General features: G+C 39.1%; 1 protein-coding gene and 1 long non-coding RNA gene across 2 annotated transcripts in view; one reads left to right on the top strand and one right to left on the bottom strand.

Moving 5' to 3' along the window:
- The window catches only part of flt4 (fms related receptor tyrosine kinase 4), a gene marked incomplete at its 5' end in the record, with an annotated part of 50,226 nt that extends 36,859 nt beyond the window's left edge, over positions 1-13,367 (top strand). Inside the window, 16 exons of the mRNA XM_016241644.1 lie at positions 3,965-4,096; positions 4,698-4,804; positions 5,086-5,221; positions 6,293-6,397; positions 6,505-6,618; positions 6,951-7,039; positions 7,150-7,267; positions 8,191-8,285; positions 8,617-8,739; positions 9,493-9,604; positions 9,826-9,925; positions 10,050-10,155; positions 10,297-10,409; positions 12,491-12,611; positions 12,703-12,788; positions 12,918-13,367. Of these exons, the coding sequence (XP_016097130.1) occupies positions 3,965-4,096; positions 4,698-4,804; positions 5,086-5,221; positions 6,293-6,397; positions 6,505-6,618; positions 6,951-7,039; positions 7,150-7,267; positions 8,191-8,285; positions 8,617-8,739; positions 9,493-9,604; positions 9,826-9,925; positions 10,050-10,155; positions 10,297-10,409; positions 12,491-12,611; positions 12,703-12,788; positions 12,918-13,140 (1,880 nt within the window). The remainder of the gene's footprint in view (positions 1-3,964; positions 4,097-4,697; positions 4,805-5,085; positions 5,222-6,292; positions 6,398-6,504; positions 6,619-6,950; positions 7,040-7,149; positions 7,268-8,190; positions 8,286-8,616; positions 8,740-9,492; positions 9,605-9,825; positions 9,926-10,049; positions 10,156-10,296; positions 10,410-12,490; positions 12,612-12,702; positions 12,789-12,917) is intronic.
- Positions 13,368-15,189: 1,822 nt separating this feature from the next.
- On the bottom strand, positions 15,190-15,716 carry LOC107558050 (uncharacterized). Its single transcript, XR_001605454.1, has 2 exons — positions 15,598-15,716; positions 15,190-15,499 (listed from the first exon to the last, which is right to left on the bottom strand). It is a non-coding gene; the product is annotated as an uncharacterized lncRNA (long non-coding RNA).
- Between the last annotated feature and the right edge of the window lie 1,024 nt (positions 15,717-16,740).

Here is a 16,740-nt window from a genome sequence, read left to right as displayed (position 1 = left end):
GAGTAAGTTGGTGAGGGGGCTGGTGATCTTGCTATAGTTTAGGATGAAGCGACGGTAAAAGTTGGCAAATCTGAGGAATCGTTGGAGCTCCTTAATAGTAGTGGGTTCTGGCCAGGAGGTTATAGCTTCCACCTTCCCCTCGTCCATCTGGATACGATCAATGTTATACCCCAGGAACTGCACCGTGGGTTGGTGGAAGGTGCACTTTTCAGCCTTGAGGAATAGGTGGTGCTCTCTCAGGCGTTGGAGGACCTCCTCAATGTGCTGGCAATGTTCGGCCTGGCTCCGGGAGTAGATGAGGATGTCATCTATGTAGACAATGACGAATCGATGAAGAAACTCCCAGAGCACCTCATCCATAATACGGAGTACGGAGGTGACCGGGTTGACCTGTTCCAGGATGGTGTTAGCAAGTCCATAGGGCATGACCAGATACTCGTAGTGGCCAGTAGGGGTCACAAAGGCAGTCTTCCATTCATCCCCCTCCGGATGGATGAGGTTGTAGGCAGTGCGGAGGTCCAACTTGGTGAAGATGGTCGCACCTCGGAGATGTTCCAGGGCATTAGGGATGAGGATATCGGAATTTGAAGGTGATCTTGTTTAATGTTCGGTAATCTATACAGGGCCTCAAGCCTCCGTCCTTCTTGGCCACAAAGAAGAAACTTGATGCAGCAGGGGAGTTAGATGGACGGATGTAACCTTGACCCAGCGCCTCCTTGATGTAGTCCTCCATGGCCTTCTGTTCAGGAAGCGACAGTGAATAGATTTCCCCCGAGGCACTGGCTCACCCGGAATGAGATCTATGGCGCAGTCCCATGGCCGATGTGGTGGTAAGCGGGAGGCTTGTTTGGGGCAAAACATGTCATGGAAGGGGGCGTAGCAGGCTGGAATAGCTATGGATTGCTTCTCTAGGGGACTTTCAATGGAGGTTGAATTCACAGGAAGGACCTCCATGAGTTTCTTGGCTGGTGATGGAGTCACGGGGAAGCAGACTGGGAAGCAATCCTTGCCCCACTTCAAAACTTATCCCGTCTTCCAGGACAGAATGGGATTGTGCTTTACCAACCACGGTCGCCCTAAGATGATGTCCGCAGTAGACCCCTCCAGAACCAGAAGATGAATGTCCTCCGTGTGAAGTAGGCCCAGACGAAGAGTGATGGGTCCCACGCGAGAGCGGACATGTCTACGGCATAGTGGTACTCCAGTTATCGACTGGACTTGGTAAACTGTTTCAGTGGCGGTAGCTTGTAACTTGAGCTGGCGGCAGAGGTCCCGGGAGATGAAGTTTCCTGCTGACCCGGAGTCGATAAGGGCCGATACTGAAATGGAAACATCAGAGGCAGTAACCATCTTAATGTAATCAGGCTGAATCACACTCACCACGGGACGTGGAGGACGAAAAGGGCATGCCAAGATCATATGCCTTTGAGTTCCACAATATAAACAGAGACCCCGGGTCAGCCTTCTCTGCCGCTCAGCGGAAGATAACCGTTGCTTTTCCACGATCATGAGTTTTGATGCTGGTTCTGGAGGGTAACTTGGCTCTGGTCAGCGGAGGCAGGAGGTTGTGGCGGGGACTGGTGTTGCTGGATAATTGAATGAATTTTTCCAATCCAAAGGAATCATCATACGCAGCGAGCTGGTATCTCCGTCTGTCCTTCCAAACACCTCGCGAAAATGCACCAGGAAGTTCAGCAGATTGTGAATGACGGGGCTGGCCTGAGTCCAGATCGTTTCCGCCCATCGCAATGCAGGTCCTGTTAGCAGGGAGATAATAAAGGCAATTTTTGAAGTGTCAGTGGGATATGAGTGCGGTTGCATTTTAAATGTGAGGTTACACTGGAGGAGAAATCCATTGCAATCCTCCGCCGAGCCAGAGTAGGGCACCGGTCGGGCCATGGGACTGGCGTTGATGTTAGGCGAAGAAGTGCTGGTTGGGATGGATGAGGTGATGGGTGGTGATGGTGGCGGTGCCGGTGGATTGCGTAGCACTCGTCGTAGAGAGTCTACGAGCTCCTGGACTGGATCGGGGTGACTCATCTGTGCCGTCAGTGTTGGTCCGGTCTTCTGTAACGGAAGAGGTCTGACACAACAGGTTAGTGTATATAAAACAGGTTTATTTGGTCACAGAGAGTAGTGGGGTAGGGTCCAGAGGATGTTATGGTGGATGAATAGTTCGAAGGATATGATGAGTGGGGGAATCCGAGTCTTTGGCTTTACAGGAGCTGGAATGTAGGCAGGAGGAGCACACACCTCAGCGATCCTTGAACAAGGAGGAACAGGAGACACTTGGAGACGAGGAGACACTAGGAGGAACACAGGAGGTAAGTAAAGCAGGAAGTATTCAAATGGAAGTAGTAGCAAAGTCATTGAGTCCTCTACATGTATACGAGACCGGACAGTGAGGGTGTCTGAGGAGTGTGCTTTTATGCAGGCTGGTTAATGAGGTGCTTGATTAGTGACAGGTGCAGGTGCTCAGTACTCAGGTGAGAGGGATCATTGTGATTGGGTGGTGGTGGAGTCTGGCCGATCTGTTACAACTGCGGCAATGAGTTTAGCAATGGCAAACTCTCACATTTTCTAGAGAAAAGTCTAAAAATCTAGTTTAATTTGAGGGACCTCCTACTTTGAGTTTGACAGGATATGTGAAGTAATAGGTATAGATTTAGGCATGAAGATATAGCATTGTCCACTTTAAATTTACACTAAATTCTTCAGTTTGATTTCTTTTCCATTTGATTTCCTCTCCATTTCTCTGCATGTTGTTTAGCCGTCTTCAAATTAACATTTGAAGCTTCTCCAAAACAATTCCATTACAGATTACATTTGACTCACCACAGCAATCCCCTCTAGCTTAGCACATTTGAATAGGACCACCTTTATTCATGAGCACATACTAACACACACAAAATTGAGTTCTGGTACTGGTAAAAGCACTCCATTCATGCTAATGTACTGGAGATCTGTTGGATTGGAAGTTGGATAGGCCACTGGACTGCAGTATAGTAGTATATCGTGAATAGCTGGAACAAAACAAAACAAAAACCACAGCTCTGGGAATGTATGTGGGTTGCTAGTGGGCTGTAAGTGAATTCACATGCAGTGCATGTACAGTGCTGTTTGTTGATAGGTGTTATGGAGGGGGATATTATATTGGAGTTCAAGAGCTATCGGCAGAAGGCCATTGTGTGACTGGACAATGTGTTAAACTTTTTTTTCTTCAGCCATTTCAATTCATAGCAAAACCACAGACACTTTTATAGATTGTGACATCCAGTACAGTTCTGATTAAACTTTTAGCACTGTAGCTGCAGCAAGCAGCTGATTATTATGTTATAGAAGGGAGGGCAGGCTGCTTTTACCTGCTAATTGCACTTAGTGTGTCATAGAATGGAAAAGGGCAAGAATCAAAATTCCGTTCCACATTTCAATTTTTCTGCTGTTTTCAACTAGATTAGGGAACACATTCTCTATTAGCTAAGTGTTTTCCCTGAACAAACTCCTAATTTGCTGCTTCTTAATAACTAGTAAAGTATTTGTTAAGTTTAGGTATGTGTAGGATTAAGGGATCTAGAATATGGTCATGCAGAATAAGGCATCAATATGTGCTTTATAAGTACTAATAAACAGCCACTATAGTAGTAATATGCACGCTAATAAGAAACTAGTTAATAGTGAGAATTTGTCCTTAAAATAAAGTGTTAAAAAAGTTTTTTTTATGGCATCAATGCAAAAAAAAGAAAGAATCTGGAGCACACAGGGTTAAAAATGCACATTCTTTTTTATTTTCTGGAAGTATTGACTAATGAAGAATATCACAGGTTATATACCATGATGGATTATTTTTCTTACAGTTCAGAAAACAGAAAAACATAAGTCAAGAAAGCCATAATAAAAGAGGATGCTGTGCCATAAAGCCATGGCTGGCAGATTGTGTGTTTGACAGTTTTGTGGATGTGTTCAGGGATCCTCCTGCAGGACTCCAATCGGACTCTCAGCATTCAGCGAGTGCGAGAGGAAGACGCCGGTCTGTACACCTGCACAGCCTGCAACCAGAGGGGCTGTGTTCAGTCCTCTGCCACTGTGTCAGTCATCGGTGAGAGCCTCTTGTTTGTGTCAGGTGGTGCTGTAGTATACAGGTCACTCTCCTTACTTCAGGATTGTGCTTTGCCCTTCAGTTCATATTATTTAGTGGAACATATACAGCAGGTTTAAGCTTATACACAGACTAACACACACCATACACATTCTATGGCTATTCTTAAATATGCTTAATCTAATTTTAATTACTACCCCCTTACTCCACCCTAACTAAAACTAAAAGTTTTGATTTGTAATTAAACTTTAGTTCCTTTATGAAGATGTGTTTGTTGTGAGGACCCTAACAGACATAGCTCCTTTCTAACCTTCATGCATCTATTCTTTATCATTGTGTACATAATAAAATGTGTTATATGACAGCTAATATGTAAATTTCCTTTGATAGTAGTATTTGTAAAAAAAAATATATATATATACAATTTAATTAGTTAAATATACAATTTTATAGCCTCTCTTTGAGAAAAAAACAAGCAATAAATGTGCAAAACAGCTGAATCTACTACATGTTATTAGAATGAAATCAATTTAGAAGATGTGGACTTTCATATTCGCTTATAAAAGTAAGCTTTAATAGAAAAATGTGTTTTGTCTGCCAGGTTCTGATGACAAGACCAATGTAGAAATAGTGATTCTCATCGGGACGGGAGTCATCGCCATCTTTTTCTGGGTCCTTCTCCTTGTTATCTTCTGCAACGTCAAGCGAGTCAGTACAATGTGTCTCACAATAATAGCAGTTCAATACAGCTCTATTCATGAACATAGTGATTCAAGGAACATTATTTAAATTTGCCCATGATGTCAGCAAGGCTTTTCAGTAATAATATGCACTTCCAAACCATATCGGCACTTCAGTGTTGAACACGAGTAGTGGAGTCAGCAATTCTACAACATAATGTGGAGCGCAGCCGCCTCGGGCTCGCTGTTTCTGCTTTCCTATGGGCTGCGGTGTCATCCATCAGTAATTGTTATGATGTTGTCCTGCAGGTGAACCCAGCAGATATCAAGACAGGCTATCTGTCAATCATCATGGACCCGGGGGAAGTGCCGCTTGAGGAGCAGTGTGAATACCTGCCCTACGACTCCAGCCAGTGGGAGATAACCCGAGACAGACTGCGCCTCGGTACTTTCACAGATTGTCCATTTTAAAAACTCTGATATAGGTTTTAAATTGGTCCAAGTGAAGAACATTCATGGCTTGGATCCCAGAAGTAAAGCACATTTATTGTTGAGACATTTTCAGGGGAATTTTAATTCAGCATTAGGCTTGACCCGGACTCAGGAATCCTTGTATGATGTGATAAAGGATGGTTCGTGAGGAAACTACAGAGTTGATGAAAAGCTGATATTTGTTTAAAACAAATGTAACTTTAAAATATAGAACTGGGGCTGCTGAATTATTCAAAACAAAACTGAAACAGCGATATATCTTATCAAGTCATCATTATCAAATCAGGCTGTTAAGTAAAAAAGTACTTGAGTTCACAGTAAATGCTGCTTCTCCCGAAACTCCAGCTCTGCTGTGAGTTTAACATGCATTTGGGAATGTAATGTGCGCTAGGTTCACTTTGTTTACTTTATTTACAATTGTATAATTTCCAGCATTTTGGTGGACAGAAGTTTACAGCGTTTCACCAAAATTCCACTCAAATAAAAAGGTCAAGGATTTGAATGGTTGAAAGTGAAGAATTTAAGACATAAATATTTGAATGATCATTTGTAGTGTGTGTTGGTTCTTGTGAACCCAAATGTGAACATCCTTGAAAGTAGCTATTTTCATTAGCAGCAGAGTCTTTTTGTTTGTTTGTCTCGATGTCTCAGCATGAGCAATATGAGACATTCAAGTAAATATTTTATGTTTAAGGGGTTCGGCTGACAAAAAAGTTTGGGAACCCCTGGACTAATACATCATCAGCTTTAGCGCATGGATGTTATGCATAGCAGGAAGATCACTGCATTTTCACTGTGTACAGTTGTTGACCAATACATTTTGATATCACTTGTTCATTAAATTGCTTTCATTGGTTCAATTATTTAGAAGTGGTCAGAATTATTCAGTCCTGTTTACTAATAATTTTGAAATGGCACACTATTCAAGTGTACGTTTTGGGACGCATTCTAATCTTGCATGCTATGTATGAAGGATAGTAAAACATTTGTTTTACTAACATTTATTCTTTGTTCATGTTTGCAGGGAAGGTGCTTGGACATGGAGCTTTCGGGAAGGTGATCGAAGCTTCATTCTTTGGGCATGACAAGAAAACCTGTTCAAACACAGTGGCTGTCAAGATGTTGAAAGGTTCAGTCTTACCTATAAACTACAGTGAATACAGAAACGTCCATTTATATACATAGATCCATATACTTAACGGTGTGTGTGTGTGTGTATGTGTGTGTGTTTCACAGAGGGAGCCACAGCCAGCGATCACAAAGCTCTGATGTCAGAGCTGAAGATCCTCATTCATATTGGAAACCATCTCAATGTCGTCAACCTTCTTGGAGCATGTACCAAATCCAACGGTATGCATCTACCATTGTAAAATAGATACCTCTGATTGCTCAATACAGTGATCCAGCTTTGATAAAATACTAATTATAGAAATATTGCATCCTCAGCTTCTAATTTATATCACTGCAGCACCCAAAGTTTACATGTCAGGGACCATCTTCCAGCAGAATGATACTACTTTTTTATGTTGACCTGGCCAATATGGCAGTATTTTATGAAAAAAGCCGTAGCCTTTCAAACATAGTTTGATTGTATCCTTGTAACTCAGTATTGACATAAATCGGTTTGTCTGCTGCATTCTTCTTCTTTCTAAACATCTCTGTTTAACATCTCTGATTGTCAGGTCCTCTCATGGTTATAGTGGAATATTGTAAATATGGAAATCTCTCCAACTTTCTGCGTGCCAAAAGGGAGTTCTTCTTACCATACAGGGTGAGAGAGATGAATAACATGATGATATACATAAGTCCACCCTCTCACAACAGCACTACAACCAGTAATAACTGATATGTAATCTGGTGTAACATGCGTTGTGTTTGCAGGATCGTTCTCCTAAAACCCAGAGTCAGGTGCGACGAATGATAGAAGCGGGTCAGGTCAGCCAGCATGAATGTCAGCCATCCACCACTTCCAGCATCAACCCTCCGATGCAGTCTCGTGGTAAGAGCACTTAGAGAGCAGAATATATAAAGATCTATCAAGATTATATATTAAAAATAAACAGATGTTTACCTGGTGGATACTAAAGCTGCCTTCACGTGCTATCAAAATGACTGTGAATACAATTTCAGGGGGAATTCATGTGCAAATTCTGAGTAGGAAACTCATAATTATGAATAGGAAAGGATCATTTTGAGTTTCTGAGTTGGAAGGAGTCATTTGTTTTCAACATGGCAAAAAAGAGTAGGCTATGGTTCCTGGAGTAAACTGTAGTTTTTATTCTTTTTTTCTTTTTTGTTTCTACAAAGCACTCGAACATAGTGAAATAAAGCTTTTCAAAACTTTATATCAAATGAGCCAACTGCTTCGCAAAATGATTCACTGTTTGAAAGCACTGGTGACACCTGCTGGTGCAATGAGAACGCAGCCCAAACATACATACAACACGCCTATTACAAACCAGCTGCAAATGTTTTGTTGAAAGTTTAGTTTATTAAAGGGGTGGTTCAGTGTTTTTTTTTTCTAGGCTTGATTGTGTTTATGGGGTGCAGTCTAACATGTGTTAATGCTTCGTTTTTTTAAAGAACGGATTATTTTTCACATTTACCTTTATTCTCTGAGAAACGGGCTGATCTTGTCCTGTTTTTATGAAGCCCCGCCCTCAGAAATAGGCGATGGGCTCTGATTGGTTAGCTAGCCCAGTGTGTTGTGATTGGCTAAACCGCCTCTAGTGCGCGTCTAACCGTCCCGCCCCTCTCCTCAGCGGCATGTGCTCCGGTTGTATTGTAAACAAGGCGTCGTTAATATCGCTTATCAGTTTGAGCCCGATTGAGAAGCAGAGGATATTATTGAAGAGGATATTCTTATATAATGCATTTAAGCTTTTCAGATTTTTTCTTTTGTTTTTCTTTCCCCGGTTGCAGTGGATGATCTTTGGAAGACTCCACTCACAATAGAGGATTTGATATGCTACAGCTTTCAGGTTGCTCGAGGGATGGAGTTTCTGGGATCTCGTAAGGTACATTTCAAACATGTATTCAAGCTCATCTTCTCTGATGGATCACTAGTCACATTTAGCGGGTTGGAGATTATTAATAGTTGAACTCTTCAATAGCAGTCCATGCTCATCAAATGGGGGAAAGTTTTGCTGGATACAGATTTTTTCAAATTGGAACAAATGCCTAGAACATATGAAAAAGATAAAATCTTATAATAAATAAAAAAACATATTTGATGATGAGAAAGTAGCAAATATTTTAGATCTGCTGATCTATTGTGAAGTAAGGTATAGATATAGATATAGTAATCTTGTATTAGTATAGTAATCTATAGTAATTTTGGTCTGACAGTGCATTCATCGTGACCTGGCAGCCCGCAACATCCTCCTGTCTGAGGACAATGTGGTGAAGATCTGTGACTTTGGTTTAGCACGGGACATCTACAAAGACCCTGACTACGTGCGCAAAGGCAATGTAAGAGAAACCTTTCAAATAAAAGCATGATCCAGACAGATCTTTAGTGTAGTACAGCAGTATGAATCTCCTGGAAACTGTGAAGACAAAGTCCAGGTCAGGATCATGAGTGTTGGATTTTTCACTGAAAAATCAAAAAGGAAATTTGATTCAGTGCTAAATTGTCTTGATGCTTGAAAAATACTTGAAAAAAGGCTAAAAAAAATAATGATGTATTATTTGAATTGTAAAGCATTTATATGTAATGGTAGTATTTGTAGTACAGCATTTAATGTAAAAAAAAAAAACATATCATATCTGTAATCATTTGGGGGGGAAAGTTGCTTAATTGACATTAAAATAACTTTTTTTAAATATTACCTGGACATGCAAAATATGACCCCACATGAGATTCAATATGAATGCATTTCAGTAAAGGCCAGTGGTCAAAAATGACTTGTCTGGCCTTTGCGTCATGATATAAAAATATCAGCAATCCAGTGAAAATTGACAGAAATGGTGAGGCAACTTTGATTACATACTAAATATCATTTGAAAAAATACAGAAGCAAAAGATGAACATGTAACAATACTAGTAGTGTTACTGCATGACATAAACATAATGAAGCAGAAAGGGTACATTTTTGAGATTACTCTTGAGAGGCATTGATGAATGTTTGACCTACTGCAAATCATATCTGATCTCCAGGATCATGATGAGAGTGTATTCTCTCACAGGCACTATTATAGGTGAAATGTTATCTGTCTTTGCAGGCTAGACTGCCGCTGAAGTGGATGGCTCCAGAGAGCATCTTTGATAAGGTTTACACCAGTCAGAGTGATGTATGGTCATTTGGAGTACTGCTCTGGGAGATTTTCTCACTAGGTAAGAGTCTACCTGATACCGGAGCACTGGCAATTCCTCAAACCCAACTTTTTCTCTTCTTTTCTGCTCATATATATATATGATTATTATTATTATTATTATTGAGCCTTCAAATAAAGTGTTACCCTACAAATTAATTTTGTTCTGTTCTAAATTTTCTTAAACGTGAATAGAGTGTTTGATCACAGACTTACAGACTTGATTGAATCATGTCCCATTAGGAGCGTCTCCATACCCCGGCATCCAGATTGACGAAGACTTCTGCAAACGACTTAAAGACGGTACCAGGATGAGGGCACCAGACAACGCGTCCCCTGAAATGTGAGCATTGGCCTGATGACTGTGTCTGTGTGTGTTTGATCTACTTAAGGCTGCTAATCAGACTGATGGCATCATACAGTGATGAAACTCTGAGCGCTCTGATGTGTGATATGTGTTCTGCTAGATATGGCATCATGCTGGCCTGCTGGCAGGGCGAGCCCAGGGAGAGACCCACGTTTCCAGCTCTGGTGGAGATACTTGGAGATCTACTTCAGGAAAACAGTCTACCCGTGAGGGAAAAAAACTTATGAGATTCTGTACATTCTGTACACTACCTTCTTTATATTTCAAGTCAGCTGGTTATAAAACTGATAGAATGGCCAATGGTGTATATTTGAATGATTATGTGAAATGTATTGTTTTTTTTTTAGGAAATCCCGTTCAATGTGTCTCAGAGCTCAGAGGATGATGGCTTCTCACAAGCTTCCTCAAGACAACCATCACAGGAAGAGATCAGACTCGCCTGCAACACAATGTCCACTCGGTACATGCACATTGTATATCAGTGTTGGGGGCCTTATATTGACTTCCAGTGTTCTTAACCCTGTAAAGCCTGACATATGAAATAAGTCAGAAAAATACCTCACACTCAAGGAGGAAAAAAACATCCATTTTATTCAAACATCCAAAAAATCAAAAAATGTGCGATTTGGGGCTCTTGTTGATATTTGTGAAATTATTGCTGATATTTATGAAATTCTGATTCTAAAATTCTGAAAGCTTGCAATGTAAATCAGTGAGATCTTTATAGCTCTATAGCAGACTTCTTACATAAAATGCATATAAATATCAGTTGTCACTCTATATCTCCTATCTCCCAATAATATGTCTTAGTAAGATGATATTTAACCCTTGTGCGTCACTTAAAAAAAGTTACACATAGGTCCATAGTGGACATAAAAATTTGAAGCTTGGGAGCACAGAGTTAAGTTTGATCTCATTTCAAAGAAGACCCATGGCAGATTATCGCTGAAGTAAAAAAAACGACTTTTTCCCATTAGATGCCAACAAAACTCCGCTGGAGCACACAGTGGTTGGATTTGTGATTTGCAGTAGAGTTTTTCTCTCTCAAATTTTACAAGAACACATTTTTTTATGACACACATACAAACCACACTCTGACATCCATACCAACACACCCACCCAATTATAGCTGCAATATTTATCCAATTGGCTCTATCATTTGCAGAAGCAGAAAACAGGAATAAAGCGAGTATTTGCTTTATAGGCCAAACCTGAAAAAATGGCACCATCTGGTAAAAAATAGTAAAAAATAATATTTTAAAGCCTTGCCAACATTTTGAAAGCCTATTGACAAAAATTGCATCATTTTACAGTTAAATGGCACTGCGATTAACAATAGCAGTTTTAATGGGTTTCAATGGGGACATTTTTGTCCTTAAGGTCCTGAGAGGAAAATTTTTTTGTACGTAGTGCATAACAGATGTATTAAAGGAAATTGAAGTGAAATAGTAAAATTCCAATAAAAATACACATCTGTGCCAAAATGTATGCAGTTGGCAATAACAAAGGCAAAATTATCCAAAAAAAACTAAACTGAAAAGGACAAAAATGTCCAAAAGGTCACACAAGGGTTAAATGCTCAGGTTAATTATCAAAGCTCTGTAGTTTTTATTGTGTAATGATACACTTTTTGTGTATCATTAAGAGTGTTCATGAAAACTAAAAACAAATGCTGACAACATATACAAGCTAATATGTTATTACTCAAGCATAAAATGATATGGTACATGCATAATAGTAAGCTAATAACAGTTTAACATAAACAGTGAGTCATCCAAAACTTCAAAAGTGTACGCTGGATGATTTTTGTCTTTTATGACTAGTCCCACGATGTTCTGGAATGTTACAGAAAGCACTAGAATATTACAGAAACTTCTAGAATGTTCACATCCTTGCAAAAGCAAAATATCCTAAAAAAAAAAAAAAACATGCAAATTTATTACAAAGTTGTCTGTACTATACAAATGTTTAATAATTAATAATAGAAGTTCTAAAATGTACCTGACCTAAATTTTTTACAAAAATATTGATGTGTACTACAACCTGAAGGGGGATGTTTTTAGTTTTCTGCTAGCTTTTACTTGCTCAGTATAACCTATCAACAATAAGAAGGCATGTAGTAGATTGTGTACAGCAGATTTTTCAAGCAAAGTTTTGATCATGTTAATAATTAGAGGCCTTAGAAATTCATGTACATCAAATATGATACAGTAGGTTTAGTAGGATTAATTGTTTGTAGTGTTTGCTAATGCTTGTAGTATTTTGGATTAGGGATTTGAATAAGCCTATAACCCTTAGTATGAAAAATATCTTATGTCTATGATAAATCATGTGTCTTTTCAAGGAGAGGTGTGCTATTGTCTTTCTAAACAATCAGACGTAGTTTTACATGGTGGACAATGACACCAAAAAAAATCTCTCAATACTAAAATATTAATCGCAACCAGTCAGAACACCTTAGGAACCACATAACAGGACTGTGCTGGACTTTCCACTGTACTTATGCCCCTTTGTTGAATATATATGCTTCTCTCTGCCCAGATATTACAACTGCGTGCCTTTCGCTGGCTGCATCATGGTCGGACCCTCCAGCACGTGTCACTCACGAGTGAAGACCTTTGAGGAACTTCCTCTGGAAATGACATCACACAAGACACATCATGTACGACTTAGACCTCCAATATATGTATAGTTTTTATAAGCTGAAGAATGTTAACATGTATACAGTTTCATACATTTTTGTGTCCCTTTAGGACAGCCAGACAGACAGTGGGATGGTTTTGGCATCAGATGAGCTTGAGAGGTTTGAACACAAGCACAGAGGGGCCATGTTGAAAAAGTAGGTGAAACTGAAGATTATGCACACCATTTATCATTAGAAAAATGACTATGGCTATGGCTCACTTCATTTATAATTGATCAGTTTTCGTACTCTGGAGTTGCATTAAGCATTGTGTAAACTCTGTAGTCCATGGGAGGGCCGCAGCACAGAACGCCTCATCAGTTCTCCGTCCATGAGCAGCAATGGCAGCAGCAGCACACTGCGCCCACCCTTCTTCAGCCAAATCTCGGGCCAAACCTTCTACAACAACGAGTACGGCCAGCTGTCGGAGGAGGGCGTCAGCGACTTCTTCTCCTTGTCGGATCAGGCCATATACCAGGGAGCCTGCCCGGCAACCTCTAACCTGTAACAGCACTGATTGGCCAATCGTAACCAGGCCCCGCCCCCTCACAACTAACTGAACTGAAGTCTAGCTTTGTAAAGTTCTCTTAGCAGCCACTGGGTGGCACCATTATGTCCATTTCAAACCAAAAAAGTATTGTATCGCCTTAGTTGCATATATCTTTATATAAGGAGTAAACTTCTTTTTATTTGTACAAAAAAAAAGAGAAAAGAACCAGGATGGAGGGGGGAAAAAATAAAGGACTATATCATCTTTTGACTGATTTTTTTTTTTTGATAGTGGCATTTGATGACAGCTGTCGGAGGAGGGCGTCAGCGACTTCTTCTCCTTGTCGGATCAGGCCATATACCAGGGAGCCTGCCCGGCAACCTCTAACCTGTAACAGCACTGATTGGCCAATCGTAACCAGGCCCCGCCCCCTCACAACTAACTGAACTGAAGTCTAGCTTTGTAAAGTTCTCTTAGCAGCCACTGGGTGGCACCATTATGTCCATTTCAAACCAAAAAAGTATTGTATCGCCTTAGTTACATATATCTTTATATAAGGAGTAAACTTCTTTTTATTTGTACAAAAAAAAAGAGAAAAGAACCAGGATGGAGGGGGGAAAAAATAAAGGACTATATCATCTTTTGACTGATTTTTTTTTTTGATAGTGGCATTTGATGACAAATTTTACAATACTGCATAATATAATATTATTCAACTATATTGTTATATTTTAATAATAATTTTATGGAAACATGTATTATATATTTTTATCAGTAGAAATTATTATTCAAGACAAACTCAAAGTACTCATTTAATGACCTAATTAAGATTGAGTCTTGTGTTAAATGGCTCCATAATGTTTATTTTGATTATTTTTTAACATTATGGTACACCTTAAAACATTTTTTTAAAAATCAGAATTTTGAAAAGACATTCAAACACAAACAAACTGGCTGTTGCTGTGGTTTATTCTAACCATGGTAAACAAAGACAGAAAAATGTGGCGTAGACCAGAAGATGACATCCATGTGACTAAATGATCAAGTAGGGCTAAATTATAACCATTGAAACAAGCACGGAAACTCAACAATCATGGCTTGTTTGATTTAAATAACTTTAAAGGTTCTAAAAGACTATGACATATCCAAGTAGTTGTGCCGCGAAGCTGAAATGTAGGTTGTGGTTTCTGTTCTCATTAAATGAAGTGAAAATACACTTCTCTTGTCATGTCAACGACACGTCACACGTTTGACGCATAGCTTGCTTTCATGTGGAACAGTCCTGTGTAACCAGTACAACCAGATTTTGGAACATGGTCAAAACACTGACAGGAAATTATTCAGCCTCTTTACAGCAGTGTTGAGAGGGAACGCTAGACAAGACATTAACAACACGTTTCCAGCCTAAACTTCAAAACAATAACAGGTTAACCAATAAACATTATGCACTGAGGAAATAAAAGTATCATTAAGCCACAGAGTACCTTTACAGACATGGAAATAAACAAAAAGCATTCCTTCAAGAGTCTTTCAGGTAAAAAAAGAAGACATTCAGAATTTCCCTTCAATCAAACTAAAAATAAAGGACCAGGTTAAAGAGGTTCAAAACCTTCAGGTTCATCTCCTGAAATACATAAAGCTCACAGTTCACCCCCAAATCAAAAGAAATAAGAAAATCAATCCAATTTTAGGAACATTAAAATAGTTTGGATTGTAACATTTTCATGATAATTAAATACATTTAACCCCAAATTCTTATTACCATAATGCATCTGGACATTATTCTCATTGATGATAATTCCCATTAGTGTAATACAACACTGTAAAAATACAGTAAAATTGTTTAAATCTGCACATATTAAAAGCAATATATATATATTTATCAGTTATTATTTCTCTTGTGGAATTCTATTTAAACCAATCAGAGACACTATGCCTTGTATGTAACACTATACACTTACACATCTCAGTAACGTCTATTTGAATGAGGAAACCCTGGCGTCCTTCCAGTGAGTGAGACAGGTTCTTCCCACATCAGATCCACTATTAAAGTTTTGGGTGAATTAATATGGCAGTGAAGTAAGGAAACCACCTACATCCTCCAAATGAAATCCCTGTAACTCATTGTATTAAATGTTTAGAGATGAAAACCGCGTGAAAAGGCGTGACAATGTTTTCCAGTTGTGGCTAGTGTAGGTCAGGTTGTAATGACGGGTGTGCAGAGGTTTGGCTGGCATAAATAAAAGACATGGTATGTAGATATGAGTACTCATGACATTTTCCCAATCTGGATTTTCTTCCAGGCTTCAGAGGCCGTGAATATGCAGGAGTCAATGATGCCGGCCACTGTGAACGTCCCGCCGATGATAGCGCAAATCTGACCGAGACAGAATCAATATATATATATATATATATATATATATATCATTAGAGAGACAGAGAGAGAGTAAGTTATAAACATAGAGAGAGACTCACAGTAGTGATGAAGCGGTAGAAGGGCTGTCTCCTCTCGGTGTATCTCACTGTGATTGGACTCAGGTCATAGCGAAACCATATCGCCGGGATGATGCGTCCTGTATGGCTGTACGCCACATACTCCTAGGAAAAAAATTAATAAATAAAACCTTTGGTCACACTTTAGTTTGGGGACCGATTCTCACTATTAATGAACTGTTAACTACGAATAAACTCCTAATTTGCTGCTTATTAATATTTAGTAAGGTAGTTGTTAAGATTAGGTATGGTGTGGAGTAAGGGATCTAGAATAAATTATATGGTTATATTTTAATAATAATTTTATGGAAATATACATATTATATATATATTTTTTTTTTTATCAGGAGACATTATTATTAAAGACAATAAACTCAAAGTACTCATTTAATAACCTAATTAAGAAACAAGTCTCGTGTCGAATGGCTTCATAATGTTTATTTTGATTCCTTTTCAACATTATGGTACACCTTTAAAAAAAAACTAACCTGAATTTTGAAAAGACAAACCAACAACAATGAAAGCAGCTGTTGCTGTGGTTTATTCTAACCATGGTAAACAAAGAGAATAAAGTGGCGTAGCCCAGATTTGATTAAGTAGGGCTAAATTATATCTGCTGAAACGAGCGTGGAAACTCAGCAGTCATGGTTTGTTTGATTAAAGTTTGACTAAAAGAAATAAAATAGTTTGAGCCACGAAGCTGAAAAGTAGGTTGTGGTTTCTGTTCTCATTAAATGAAGTGAAAATACACTTCTCTTGTCATGTCAACGACACGTCACACGTTTGACGCATAGCTTGCTTTCATGTGGAACAGTCCTGTGTAACCAGTGCAACCAGATTTTAGAACACGGTCAAAACACTGACAGGAAATGATTCAACCTCTTTACAGCAGTGTTGAGAGGGAACGCTTGACAAGACCTAAACAACACGTTTCCAGCCTAATCTTCACAACAATAAAAGGTTAACCATTAAACTTTATAAACTGAGGAAATAAAAGTACCGTTAAGCCACAAAGTACCTTTAGAGACACCGAAATAAACAAAAAACATTCCTTCAAGAGTCTTTTAGTTAAAAAAAAGAAGACATTCATAATTTCCCTTCAATCAAACAATCCAAATAAAATGC

This window comes from Sinocyclocheilus grahami, unplaced genomic scaffold (assembly GCF_001515645.1).
Source record: "Sinocyclocheilus grahami isolate Dianchi unplaced genomic scaffold, SAMN03320097.WGS_v1.1 scaffold630.1, whole genome shotgun sequence".
Taxonomy (NCBI): Eukaryota; Metazoa; Chordata; class Actinopteri; order Cypriniformes; family Cyprinidae; genus Sinocyclocheilus; species Sinocyclocheilus grahami.
This window is presented reverse-complemented; position numbering and strand designations above follow the sequence as displayed.